Source organism: Madurella fahalii (genome assembly GCF_045866475.1).
Source record: "Madurella fahalii IFM 68171 DNA, scaffold_1, whole genome shotgun sequence".
In the NCBI taxonomy this organism is placed as follows: domain Eukaryota; kingdom Fungi; phylum Ascomycota; class Sordariomycetes; order Sordariales; genus Madurella; species Madurella fahalii.
Genome location: NW_027263971.1, coordinates 8,782,623 through 8,795,863, shown reverse-complemented (window position 1 = coordinate 8,795,863; position 13,241 = coordinate 8,782,623). Strand labels below are relative to the sequence as shown.

The 13,241-nt window shown below is 56.8% G+C and overlaps 4 protein-coding genes across 4 annotated transcripts; 2 read left to right on the top strand and 2 right to left on the bottom strand.

Moving 5' to 3' along the window:
• Positions 1 to 164: 164 nt before the first annotated feature.
• On the top strand, positions 165 to 1,535 carry EPT1 (Phosphotransferase; the record flags this gene model as incomplete). Its single annotated transcript, XM_071057822.1, has 2 exons — positions 165 to 472; positions 560 to 1,535. The coding sequence occupies 2 exons, from the start codon at positions 165 to 167 to the stop codon at positions 1,533 to 1,535; spliced, it is 1,284 nt and encodes a 427-aa protein (XP_070913923.1).
• A 1,174-nt stretch (positions 1,536 to 2,709) lies between these two features.
• Positions 2,710 to 4,081, bottom strand: YAP3 (AP-1-like transcription factor; the record flags this gene model as incomplete). Its single annotated transcript, XM_071057821.1, has 3 exons — positions 2,710 to 3,229; positions 3,396 to 3,703; positions 3,953 to 4,081. The coding sequence occupies 3 exons, from the start codon at positions 4,079 to 4,081 to the stop codon at positions 2,710 to 2,712; spliced, it is 957 nt and encodes a 318-aa protein (XP_070913922.1).
• Positions 4,082 to 7,824: 3,743 nt separating this feature from the next.
• Positions 7,825 to 9,582, top strand: MFIFM68171_02398 (uncharacterized protein; the record flags this gene model as incomplete). Its single annotated transcript, XM_071057820.1, has 2 exons — positions 7,825 to 7,906; positions 8,255 to 9,582. 2 exons carry the CDS (start codon positions 7,825 to 7,827, stop codon positions 9,580 to 9,582), a joined length of 1,410 nt encoding a protein of 469 aa, XP_070913921.1.
• A 637-nt stretch (positions 9,583 to 10,219) lies between these two features.
• RIM9 (regulator of ime2) lies at positions 10,220 to 12,453 on the bottom strand (the record flags this gene model as incomplete). The annotated part of the gene is made up of 3 exons (XM_071057819.1): positions 10,220 to 10,736; positions 10,800 to 12,201; positions 12,267 to 12,453. 3 exons carry the CDS (start codon positions 12,451 to 12,453, stop codon positions 10,220 to 10,222), a joined length of 2,106 nt encoding a protein of 701 aa, XP_070913920.1.
• Between the last annotated feature and the right edge of the window lie 788 nt (positions 12,454 to 13,241).

Sequence of the window (13,241 nt, the reverse complement as noted above, 5' to 3'; positions counted from 1 at the left end):
AACCTGGCGCACATCGTGAACCAACCGGAGTTCCTGGGAGCTATACAGCAACGCATGTCCTCTCGTCTGGAGCGGTCAAGACTCGTCCGTACGCCTCAGCTCGAACCCTCATCTGTATATACCGCCATTGGTATACACGGCGCAAAGCCAGACAAACCGCCAACATGGTCTACATACGGCAGGAGTACCTGCCAAATCTGCGGCAGTACAAGTACTCGGGCGTCGACCACTCGCTCACCTCCCGCTACATCCTCAAACCCTTCTACACCAATGTCGTCATCAAGTGCTTCCCTATGAGCATGGCACCCAACCTCATCACGCTGACGGGCTTCATGTTCGTCGTGGCCAACTTCCTAACACTGCTCTGGTACAACCCGACGCTCGACCAGGATTGCCCCCCCTGGGTCTACTACAGCTGGGCCGCGGGACTGTTCTTGTATCAGACATTTGACGCAGTGGACGGGACACAAGCGTAAGCCAGGCCTTTTTAGATCCGATTTTGAGACGAGAATCCAGGGAGGGAAAAAAGCTAACCAGGACGGTTGTCAACTATACACAGCCGACGCACGCACCAGTCCGGCCCGCTAGGCGAGCTCTTCGACCACGGCGTCGACGCGCTCAACACGTCCCTCGAGGTCCTCATCTTCGCCGGCTGCCAGAACATGGGCCAGGGCTGGAAAACGGTGGCGACCCTCTTCGCCAGCCTCCTGACCTTCTACGTGCAGACGTGGGACGAGTACCACACCAAGACGCTCACGCTGGGCATCGTCAACGGGCCGGTCGAGGGCATCCTCGTCCTGGTGGGCGTGTACGCGCTGACGGGCTACCTCGGCGGCGGCTCCTTCTGGCAGCAGGGCATGCTCGCGACGCTGGGCATCCCGCAGGCGCTCCCCGGCGGGCTCCGCGTCCCGTCGCGCCTCTACGCCCTCTCCTTCGCCGAGTGGTACATGGTGCAGGGCGCCGTCGTGCTCGTCTACAACACGGTCGAGTCGGCCCGCAACGTCATCCGCGCCCGCCGCGCCCGCGGCGACCGCTCCCGCCACGCCCTCGTCGGCCTGCTCCCCTTCTTCGCCACCTGGGCCCTCGTCGTCGCCTACCTCTGGCTCCAGCCCACCATCCTCCACGGCCACCTCGTCCCCTTTGTGCTGTTCGCCGGCATCGTCAACGCCTACTCGGTCGGCCAGATGATCACGGCCCACCTGGTCAAGCTGGATTTCCCCTACTGGAACGTCCTGGTGGTCCCCCTCGCCTGGGGCGTGGTGGACTCGCTGGGCCCCCTGCTGCTGCAGCACAGCCCCGTGCCGTGGCTGGGCTGGCCGTCGGCGCTCGGCGACGGGGTGTACCAGGTGGCGTTCATGTTCTGCATGCTGGGCATGGCGGTGGGCGTGTACGGGAGCTTCGTGGTGGACGTGATTGTGACCATCTGCGATTACATGGATATCTGGTGCTTGACGATCAAGCATCCGTGGGTCGAGGAGAGGGACGGGGATGTTTCGATGCAGGTGAATGGCGGCGCGGAGAAGAAGAAGCAGTGAGGGAAGACCGCTCGCTTTTTGCTCACCGCTTGGGAACGCTCAAGACACAGAACGGTGCGTAAACGGTTTGTGACGGCCACAGCGCTGGACTGGGATGTGGGAGCGCATAGGTATTATTGTTATCAACATGATGAGTATGGGACGAGGAATGAGGACGAGGACGACGAAGAAAGCTGACGGGGCTGCTTGCCTGTAATGCATATGTACGTATGGGATAACGAAGGGGCCAGGCAGCGCCAGGACACGGGGCTTGGATCGGCGCAACATCGGCATGGGACTCGGAATGGACACACATGGACAGGTAATGGGATGGGATATATATAGAGTGAGATGGGAACCCTTAGCAAGGAGTATCTGGGCGGCGTTCATTCTTTTCTTCCCGTTCCCCTTCCCCCTTTTTTTTCTCCCTTTCTCTTTTTCCCCGTTATCTTTCCCCATTCTCGAGATACCAGCTAGTCAGATTAGTATAAAGTTAGCACCCGGGTTCCGTAGGATAACTCATCATGATAACATTGAAAGTTGCATACGAAGACGGCGGAAGATGCGTAGTTGGAGTGGGATTTTGTCTTTTTTTTTCTGTCTCATCGTCTCAAATCAAAGGCTGACTGGCAATAACAACACGTATGCGCCCCCCGGCCGCGAATCGAGTCAAAGATAAAAACCCTCTCTCCAAGCGGACACGAAGTCCCATGCTCGGCCTAGCCGTGCGCCTCTCCTGTATCACCCAGGACCCCCGAGTACATTTGAGCCGTCAAGGTTCCGAAACTCCGTAGCATGTTCCGCGAACAGCCCATCCTGGGGAGAAAAGTTGCAAACAATAAGCACGCTCACTTCCGGTTACAGACTCCGTCCCACAGCTTGGGCTCGCAGCACCTTGTGGCTTGATCTGGTGCCAGGGCCGGGAAGAACTGCGGACTTGCCTGAGATATCGCTCACGTCCATACGCAACCCCCTTCCATTACCATCAAGAACACCATTCCCGCTCCAACGCCGCCGTGGCCGAACCCGGAACCATCCATTTTTGAAGAACACACTCCTCAGATATAGAGCGTCCCAATGCGTCCTCGTCACCTCAGCAGTTCGTAGATAGTCGTCATCGTCGCATCATTTGTGGGGAGAGGGAAGAGTGAAGAGGCCAACGCCGTGACCGGATAAGTGGCTGAGCGCTCTTCCGCTATATCAGCTCGTCACTGCCGCTGGCAACACTTTGTTGGATGGCTTCGATGATGGCTCGTTCTTCGAACACCGGGCCTTGGCCGTCGCACTTAGCCTGGGGCTTGAGCCGGTCGCTGACCTGGCCGACGTCGACGAGCCCGCGCTTGAACAGCTCGTGGTTGATGATGAACTCCCACGTCGCGCCCGCCGCCAGCAGGCGTTCCCCGTTGTCGCTCGTGACTATCCTATGGCTCGGCGTCTTGTTGGCGTGGTTCTGGAGGACGTTGGAGTAGAAGTCGGTGGGGTTGTACGACATGGGCCCTGTTGTCGTCGGCGCTCCGTTGGCTCCGGGCGGCCCCGAGTTTGCGGCCGCCATCGACGTCGCACGTAGGATCTCGTTCTCGGTGCTCATCTTCTGGAGGTCTCGTTTCAGCCGCTCATTCTCCGACATGGCCTCCTGCTGCGCCTGTTCCAGCTGCTGCAGGCGGCTCTCGAGGTCCTTGACATGGCGTTCCTTGCGCTCCCGAAATGCCCGTTGGCTGCGCTAGGTGTTAGCAAACATGCCTTGGGAAATAGGGCAGTGCAAGGCCACGGAGATAGCAGAGTGATGGGATGTCAGGCGACGATAATGATATCAGTGCGGGGGACTCGGCCTATAGGACTTGTGTGACATGAGGGCGGAAGGTGTGTGTCTCGGGTACATACGCTGCGCGGTTCTGGGCTTTGCGTCTTGATTGAGCAGGTGTCAGGTCGTCTTCCTCTGAGTTGGAGCCCTGTCTGCGGTTCTGCGCCTGATCGTCGAGGTCGGCATTGGAGACGGGCAGGATCTCGGCGGTGGGGCCGGGCTGACGGACGACGCCGTTACCGGGCTGCACTGCAGCAGCATGTGCAGGATGCTGACCTGGCGGTGTCGGTGGCCCCGGAAAGGCCTGGGCGGCATTGAATTGGACGTAGCTGTCGAAGTTTTGGAACTGTTCATGAGGTATCCCGTTGGGGAACTGCTCGTAGACCTCCTGAGTAATGATTGTGTAAGCCCTCTTGTCCCGCAAGCATGCGCGCTACTGTCGGCGGCGGACAAAATTGCGGAGTCTGACAGGCTAGCAGGCGCGAAAAAGGGACCGCTTATCGACCGCCGACAAGAATACAAAAGAGCGAGATGCTCGCTTTCGGTCGCATCTTGCTGTTTCCTCCTTCCTTCCTTCTTTCTGTTCTTTCCTCTTTTTCTGCAGCGCTTTCGCTGGCAAGGCTGGGGCGCAACCTACCGGAGGGGAAGTGGTGTTGAATTCATCCGAAGCTACCGAGTTGGAGGGCGCAGGCGTGAGCGGCGGGATATGCGATCCCATAAACTGATACGGCGGAGCGCCGGGGAAGTATGTGTGTGTGTAATCCATGACACGATAGAATCTGATCTCTATCCTCGCTATTCTCTTTGTCTTGAGGGGGATTGTAACGACTCGGTGAGGCAAGTGCAAAGTGACGGAACTTTTGGCTTGGGAGCACGGGACGATCAGCAGGGGAGCTACGGATTCTTTAGGCTGCTGCAAAGCATAGAACAGGTGAAAGGCGGATTTGGGGTTTCGGGGGGCGGGGAACTCCAGCAAATCGGCCATGCTCAGTCAGACGCAAAAAGGGTACCGTTAGCAGCCAAGCAGTGGAGTCGAGCGCGGCCAGCCATGAATGGTCCAGGCCAAATCCGTCCATTTGGGGGGTGTGGCCCCAGGGTTCCGTAGCGTTAAGGTTATCTCGGGCATCACACTCGGGAATAAGCACTAAGCCTAGTAGCAGAGCCAAGTCAGTTCCTGTTATTCAAGTTAGCGATAGACGTGTGCGAGACGAGCGCTAATTACGAAGCGTTCAGCCATGGAGACTCTACCTGAGACAGGCCCCGAATCCTCCGGAAACTGAACAAGGCAAACCTGCCATGTGGAGCAAAGGCCGACGATGTGGCTGACGGGTTGGTGAGCACCGCTGCAGGAGGTCCCGTGCAATCCTGTTCGGTGCATAGTCAGGCAGGCTCTGAGTGGATCTCCTGCCGCGCGTCAGCAGACAAACAGAATGGTAGGGAGGCAGCCAACAGGGTGAACATTGAGCTAGGAAGAGACGGAGATGCTCATGGTTGATACCTCGCCCTCGCCAGCCTTGGATGAATCCAGGTAACATAGACAGGAAGGAAACCTCAGGTTTCCCTTTCAGTCTCCCTGACCGACGCAGGCAGGACGACGAGAACGTTCTGGACAAACAAACTGCCCCTCTAAGGGACAAGCGCCAGGCTGTCAAGTTGGACGGCACAGCACCATCACCCCGCAAAAGCAATCGTCCAACGCCGCCCGCGGCTCGACATTGCGACGCAGCAGACGACGAGAACATTTGTGGGCCGCATCTTCTATATAGTGTGCTCTGGTTGTATCCGTACGCAGTATGCCTGCCCTTGTTGGCAGGGGGGTGTGGGCGGAACCCCCGATGCTGTGCAACAGACTTCGAGGGGAGAGGACTCCAATGGGAACGTGTGGAAAGATTTCCGCCAGAGTTATTCCAGAAAATATGCACGGCCCAACGCTAAATACCGTTCTGGGATGTGCCGGAACTTCAATGATGAAGTTGCATGTTACTCGCCCACACCTCCCTCTGTCACAGGAAGGACAGAAGGAACGGCCTCCGTTAATTTTCTGGCGAAAGCAACGACGCCTACCCGCGCTTCTGGCACACAGAGTCTCTCATACTTGGCCGGTCACACACTGCGATTCAACCCCAAGGGAACGAGACCAAGAGAGCAACGTCGACAGCTTCTCCCCAAGGTTTGCATAAAGTGGAAAAGTTTCTCACCCAAAAGAACGTGCTGGCATTTTAATAGCGAGCAATAATTTGCCATTCCACACGTACGACCTGCAGTCAATGTAACACGCTGATGATGGTTGAGCGTACAGTCGCCTGCGTATACTCCGACCAACACATGCCCGCCAACAATGGTCCGAATAATACTGATTTACACGACACTAGTGCGAGCCGCAGCATCCCTACGGCCAGTCTATGCAGGTTTTAAGACTATCATAGCGCCTAGAAAGAAACCTGTTATAGTTTAGGCATTAGATATTAGATGGCAGAGGAGAGGAGAGAACACTAAGGTAGGTAACCTAGTTCAATGAACTGTGGCCCGATGAGGGTCGGTGTGGTGGTTCTATCCACGATTACGGATACATGCACAAGGGTTACTTACATCTCAGGTACAGTACCAAGGCTGAATCGCTGGACCAATGATAAGCGAGCTTTGACCCCCCACTTCGGTCGACTCCATTTCACCTGACCTCGACCTTCATCGCCTTCCGACCGACCACCTTCAAGCCAGAAGAGGGACATGTCAACCTGTCGTCTTATATCGTGGTCCGAAGCATCTGCATTATTGCAAGGTTTTGGCAAACAATCGGCGAGCTCGAAATAGGACAGACGCGAAACGAGTTCTTACCATCGTCTTGCCCAGTAGCCCTCACTAGACCAAAGCATAGACCTCCAGCGAAGAACTCGTCACATTGCTCTTGAGATCCTACAAAGGAAGAATCTGATCTCATCTGACGTGCAAAATAGCCACTCTGCGACCAGATTCTTGGCAACGGAGAGATGGGATTTGCGTACATTCATCGTTTTCGACACTCCTCATGACACTTACGACCCGGAGTCCCAATTCCCCGTCACCTATTTTCCGGTAGGGACGACATACTCGAGCCCTTCATTATCCTCCAACAAGTCGAATATTGCTGAAAGCATGTCAGCCAGAATGGCCAAATGAGATTTTATGCCTGAGACTCGTTGACAAGACAGTGCGGAAATAAGGGCGAAGTCACTCATTGTAAAGAAGCTGCCGGCTGCTTCGTTGCCAAAGGGTGCCTCCGTGTTCAACCCAACTCGCGGGGCTCGGACTCGGGCTCGGAGATCTTACGCTAGAGATGCCCTAGAAGAATTGAACGGCTCCATGATGGCTACGGTATGGAGCTAATGCGGGTGTGGTCCGACCTAAGCTAGAGGGGTCTCGACGGATGTTTCCATTGAAGGCCATCGCGGAGGACGGAGCGAGCGGGATCGTCGCACTCGCCACCATGTGCAGGAGCTCCTCAGCCAGCATCCCGCTCGCCAGAATACCCCCGCTGCCTTTCTATCCGCGCTGCAGTCCCGTCGCGTACATGCTCCAGTTCCTTCTGAGTGCTCTCACGGGAGGTTGCTAGGTAGCGCTCAGCCGCGCAAAGGTGTTCAGTCTTGGTGTCACTGCTTTGTCTGCTGGACGGCAGTACAGGAAGGTGCACGTCAGACTGGGTACCGTTCCCGGCCACGAGCCGCAACAACTTGCTTTACACGGAATAACCGGTTCCCCTTCGGATCTACCAGGCACCGTTGGTTTGCCGAAGAACTGGGGGCGTAATGACGTTATGTGCTCGTTTCTATCACCACGGAAGGGATGCTTTGGGTATTTCCTCCTGTTAGCATTGTGCCTGCATATTGACCACGCGCCAACGCGACTCGCGGTGCTCGGATTTTTCGTGTGTGCACTAGTGAAGTGCTGAGGGAAAGCGTAGGCCGGTGCGCGTGGTCCGTCTCTGAATACTCCCAGCTCGTTGGGGAAAGAACTATCTAGTGGCTGCCACACTTTCTGGTCGTTAAATTCTCTTCTTCTCCTTAGTCCTTCCTCCTTCCCTTCGGCTCTGTTTCTTCACTTGCGGATTTCGCCCATCGACATCCAGAACATGCGTTGTTATCTCATCAGATGGAAATCCATAGCACTCAACCTGGCTGATTTGGGAAAAAGAACTACGGGCGTCATTGAGTAGTGCACGCGGTTTGCCATTGCGGCTTTATCCCCATCATTTCCCGTTCGTTTTCCTGCGGTCTTGTGGAGGGAGTCCTGCGGTCGGGAAGACAACTTACTGCCTTCCAGTCACGGTATGTTCCAAACATCGGGGCAAAAAGTGTGACTCCAATTCACGGGACGTGGGAAATTTATTTACCTACTCCTTGCTGTTGCTGGCCGCCTTGAAACGCTACCTTCCCTCGCCCACGAATGGATCACACCTCCGGGCGTGCGCCTTCCGTCCCCCCGAGCCCCGGTCCACTGCCCTACGATAGCACCTCTACCACTCTTTCCGCAAATATGAGTCCCAATAACCAAATCGGGTCTTCTTCCCAGCCGCCAAAGGGTCCCAGAAACAAGGATGAGATGTTAAAGTCAGATGGTATGTCAATTCCACTCCCTCTTCTCCAGCCTAACATCCCCATCATCGTCCTCGGCCGACACCGTCGATTTCACTGGCCAATTATCCCTTTCTCCGCACACCAAACAATGAACACTTTGTGTTGTTCACGCGCCAGCCACGTTCCTACAGAGTTTCCTGTATTGATCACGACGCCTCCTCCCGACAGCTTGAGACTGTTTCTTTCTGCCGCGCAGCTCCCACACCCCGCACTTACTCTACTCCTCCATCTTCATCCCCAGGGAGTTTAGTCTAAGATGTTTGCAAAGGCCACGGCTCTGATAGATTCCGTGCTTCCTTCGTCTAACTTGTTGATATCTTCGTCTATAGGCCCGGACGTGAACAAGCAGCCTACCTACACTACAGTCGGCTCTATTTACAACCCGAAGGCGGTTACACCACTCCAGCCACCAGCTCGTCGCCCCAGAACGAATCGGTATCCGCAGCCCTTGCGATTGTCTACCGGCGAACCGTTCTTACCTTTACCGGACGCCCTCCTCACGTCGCTGTCCCCCAAGGCTAAGGCACCAGTCTCGCCTCCGTCCACGGCAGCCACTCTGCGGCAATACTCTCCACTTCAACAAAACTACGACCGGGCAGTCAGCCCATTATCAGAACAGGAGAAATCTGCTACAGCTGCCGGGATGTCGATGCCCAACACCCGTTCAGGTAACTTGCCACCCCCCGCCAGGTTGGAAGACGACGACAGCGCTGCTTTCGAAGACACCTTGGCTTCGTTGCATATTACCGTCAAGGGGCTTACCAACTTGGCCTCCTACCCCAATCCAATGCAAAAGGCTGCTCAGAAAACCCTGGCACGGGCTCGAACTGGCAATCTTAGCCTCGGTCGTCCCGACACTCCTTTCTCCCTCCCATCCATAACCCCAGACCCATACAAGAACCGCCAGGCTAATCATACGTACGGCGCAACAGCGGCCGCAGCCGGACTGCCTAAGCCCCTGACAGCAGGCCCACCAGGTCAGCGTCAATTTAAGTCGTCTACATACGAAGCCACGTCTAAGGTCCTTCGGCAAGAAAGCCAGGATACCCGGATGCGACGGACATCAAAATTCTTCCCGCCCGGGCAGTCGACTGACTTCTCGTATAAACCTGGTCTTAGTTTCCAGACTGAGCTTGACTACAGTCACCTAACAGGCGGTGCCACCAAAGTGGCACATTCCACCCCGGAGGAGAAAGATTATGGCCCCATCTCGCCGCCTTCTTCCAGTCTCTGGCCTTCTTCCCCCCTCCTCTCCCCGGTGCCTGCCGCCGTGGCTGCCGAGGGAGGGGGTCGGACCAAACGCACGGTCTATGATACGCTGCCGCTCGAGAGAATCAAGCAGTACTTCCCGGACGGCCTGCCCTCGAATTACGATGGGCGGTACACGCCGATACCCGAGAACTGGCACGAGAAGTATCCGCTTAGGGACCTCGGGTATCAACGAGAATGTCCCTCCAATGTAACGAGCGACGCCAGCCGGCAGTTCTATGCTGGGCCGGAAGGATTGGCCAGAAACACGGAACATATCTCGGGCGATCACGACTACCGCTGCACGGGGAATAAGTTTGGCGTCATCGGTGGGGAGCGTTTCCGGCCTCGTGGAGGCTCTACCGAGAGAGCCTGGGCGTCGATGAACAAGATCAGCTGCAAACGCTGAGCATCAGAGAGGTCAACAGTGCCAGGAGTGGTCACGCAAAACCATTGATCGAAAGGACCATGCTGCCGATCTACACAGAAAAGGGTTGGACGGGTGGCAGAGATGTGGGAACCGGCAGCTTTCTCGACAAGCTTGAGAAGAATCAAGTCGTCAGGAAGCCGACTTGGGAACATTAGACGACAAGGGCTCTATGTCCGACCGGCATGGTCTGGCGCTGGGTGCGGTGAAGGAAATTTACTTTGGAGACGCAACTCGGCTGGTAGTGATAGCTATTTTTGGCTGGAGGCCCTTTATTGGGCTCTTTTTCCTTATTTCCTCATTTCCGAAGCCCGACTTGGTACACTGAGGCCGGTTAGCATCATTCTTTTGTGCTTTGCCGTTGTAGCTTGGTATGTTATTCATTGAATGTTCTAGACTGAAATTCGGACGGGGATAGCGACATGGATCGTAGATTGGAGCAGCAGAAATCCTCCGACGTAGCATTCAGCAGCCCAGTATTAGCAAGAATTTTAAGGAACTAAAAAGGGAATCTGGCCCGGCGCCGTGGTATTGTGGCCCTCATGATGCGTCTCCCGAGTTATACGTGACGCGAGGGTTTGAGGATATTATTAACAGTTAAAAGTCTCCGACGTTCCACTCATAATGACGCTGCCGGATAAGAGCTGTCGGGAACCGATGCGCCGTTTGTCCTAGGAGCGCCGCGAGCGGGCAGGTCAAAGTCCGGGTTTGGCCCGGGGACTACGTCGGCAGCGCGGTTCACCGGTCGCCTGGGCGGCACGTTGGCCCCGTAGCCCTGTGCCAACGGGGGCGGCGCGGGCGGGTTCCAGCGGGGGTTAATGCCTCGCTGCGATATCGAGGTGAAAGTGGAACGCTCAGACTCCGCCGGGCTGCGGGAGCCTTGGGGAATATCCTCGTAGGGGTTAGTCGTCGCTTGGATGGGAGGCGTCGTTGGTCTGCGGGCAGTGGGAGACGCTGCGAAGCGGGGATCGACGTCTTCGTAGTACTCACCGGCGGCCGGTACGGGTTGCGGGGCGGGGCTCCCGCGGTCCGGAAGCTCGGCGGGACGGGCGGCTATATTCAGGGGCGATGGCATACGAGGTGAGTTTCTTCCCGGCCCTTGGTTCCATGCATGCCTTGGCGGCACATAGGTATTCCTTTAACGGCAGGGTTAGTACTAAATGGCAGACTGGAGGGTAACTGAAAGGGGAACTCCTTACTCTTCTTGGCTGTATCTGCTCGCCTCGCTCATGTACGTATCATGCCGGTCGGAAGCTCTTGCTTGCTGCAGAGCCAACATGCCCGCAACATCAGAATCGCTGTCTCGAATGCCAAACTGTCCAAACCCGCGCGGCGCGTGTGCTGGGCTGCCAGCTGCCGCATCCATTTCGACTGGTTGCCCCGACCGCGCGCCATCCTCGATCCCCGGCAGGGGCGGAGGGGATTCGGCCCGTGGGAGACCGTCTCGGTCGGGGTTGTACGCGTCGTAACTCACAGCGGAGACGTTGGACATGGACTGGTTCATGTAGCCAGGAGCAGATGGCGGGCCGGGCGATGTCTGTCTGGCGCCATACGGAGCTGGACCATATGGACCGGCGGGCGAGGGTCTCCTGTCATACGAGCCCTGGGGTCCTTGATAATTTGGTGGTGGTGGCGGCCGTCCGCCGCGCATGGAGGGTCCTCCGTAGCCCCGTCGAGAGGCCCCGTAACCTCCTCTACCACCAGGCGGCGGGCCAAAACCTCCACGGCCTGGCGGGCCATATCCCCCGCGGCCTCCTGGTGGGGTGCCGTAGCCACCGTAGCCGCCTCTGCCAGGCCCAGGGTATCCGCCACGACCTCGATAACCCATCCCGCCCCTTCCGGGCGAGTTCACCCGCTCATACGATGGCTGCCTCAAGGGGTATCCATCTTGCGGCGGTATTGGATTTCCATACTGATCTCGGGAGCCTGGAGTCATTGAACGCAGGGGTACCACATCGGATGAGCTCATTGCGTCGCCTACCAACGTGGTTGACTGGTCATGTGTGAAGGCGCCTGGCGACCTGTCCGACGGGCTCCGTGCGGTAAGAGGTACTCTCTCATCACTGCTTCGATCATCTTTCTTCTCGAAAGAAGCGAATTCGGGCAACGTATCGGCGGCCCCGTTGGCGCCGCTAATCATCGGGACCGTAGGCTGCAGGGTGCCCGGGCTCACCGGGGCAGGTCCCTGTTGGGCCTGCCGGTTGTAGTAGTTCTCACCACTCATCTCGGCATTTTGAGCAATTCGCTTCTTCCTTGCCTTCCTGCTCACAATTGTTCTTCGCATGGCGCATGAGACCAGCCCGCTGAGCGCAACCAGGATCGTAGCGGCAAGCACGACATATGATCCCCAGGCCAGGTGGGGCACGAAGAGCAGGACATCGACGAGGAAGCTCAAGAGGCAGATGAGGAAATTGATGATGCCGACGATGAACAGCACCAGCAAGTACCTAGCTGAGTGGGACGGGCTGTGCATGTGGGCGACGACGGCGAGAACGAACATGACGAGCGTGATGAAGGCGGCGACGGGGTGGACGATGAGGAGAGTCGAAAGAGTGGATCGAGTTGAAGAAGGAAGGTCGAAGTCGTTGGAACTCAAAGGGCCTAGCATAGTGGTTTATGAGCTTCACAGCATTCGAACGAGGTTACGAGACAGAGCGAAGACTCACGAACGTCATAGCCAATCTCTACAGGAGTGCAGCCATTTGGTTCGCAGTACCCGAAGACGCCGAAGTCGACCCCATTCCAACTGCCCAGCGGAATGGCGCTGATAATGGGGGTTGACAGAACGGAGAGCAAGAGCAGGGCGAATGCCGCAAAAAGCAGCACCGACAGCGGTGTTGCGGGACGCAACATGGTGATTGGAGGTCCCGCGCACTACACAGCCGTCAATCGAGCTTTGCTGAAGAAAGTGCCAGCGTCTTGGAGACGCGGCAGGTATTGAAGAGGCGCCCGATTGACTTGGGTCGAAGTTTGGCGCGGATGGTCTCAGAAACGGGTTTGTCGCACTATGCGAACGGGACGCAGAGTTGGAAGTCGACTGCTGTCTGGTGAAAACATGGGAAACGATTAAAAGAGGAGCGAGCGTGTGCTGTGGTACTTGGCGGATCTCGTATAAGAGCTGGGCCGATTGTCGCGATTGATCGAAGCGTCGAGTCGCTTGTAAGTCCAGTGTTGTCGAGGGTAAAGATCAGTTCATTGTCGACCGCGTCAATCGGCGACTCCCCGTCGGGAGATTGGTAGCGAGGAGAAGGGACGCTGTGCACACACATACGCGATGTGATGCACTGGTGAGATGGGAAGGCCAGGACCACGCTGGGGTGGACGAAGGGTGGAATGCGTAGGGGGCGCACAGCCGGGGAATGTGGGGAGCAAAGGCGAGACCCAGGCAGGTCCCCTGCATCCGCACTAAGTCTAAGTTACTTCTTGGCTTTGGTGGCTTCGCTTCGAGCTTGGGATCCAATCACCGAACACTTCTAACGAAACTTGGAAGAATGGGCCGAAGCCAAAGCGACTCGAAAAATGAATACCAATTTCTAACGTTCAGCGGAGGGGATAATACTGTGACATCAATGCCGCCGGGCATCCCTCCAGCGCTGCTCTCCAATTTCCTTGGTCACTAAGGAGATCGTTCAGCGCATGAA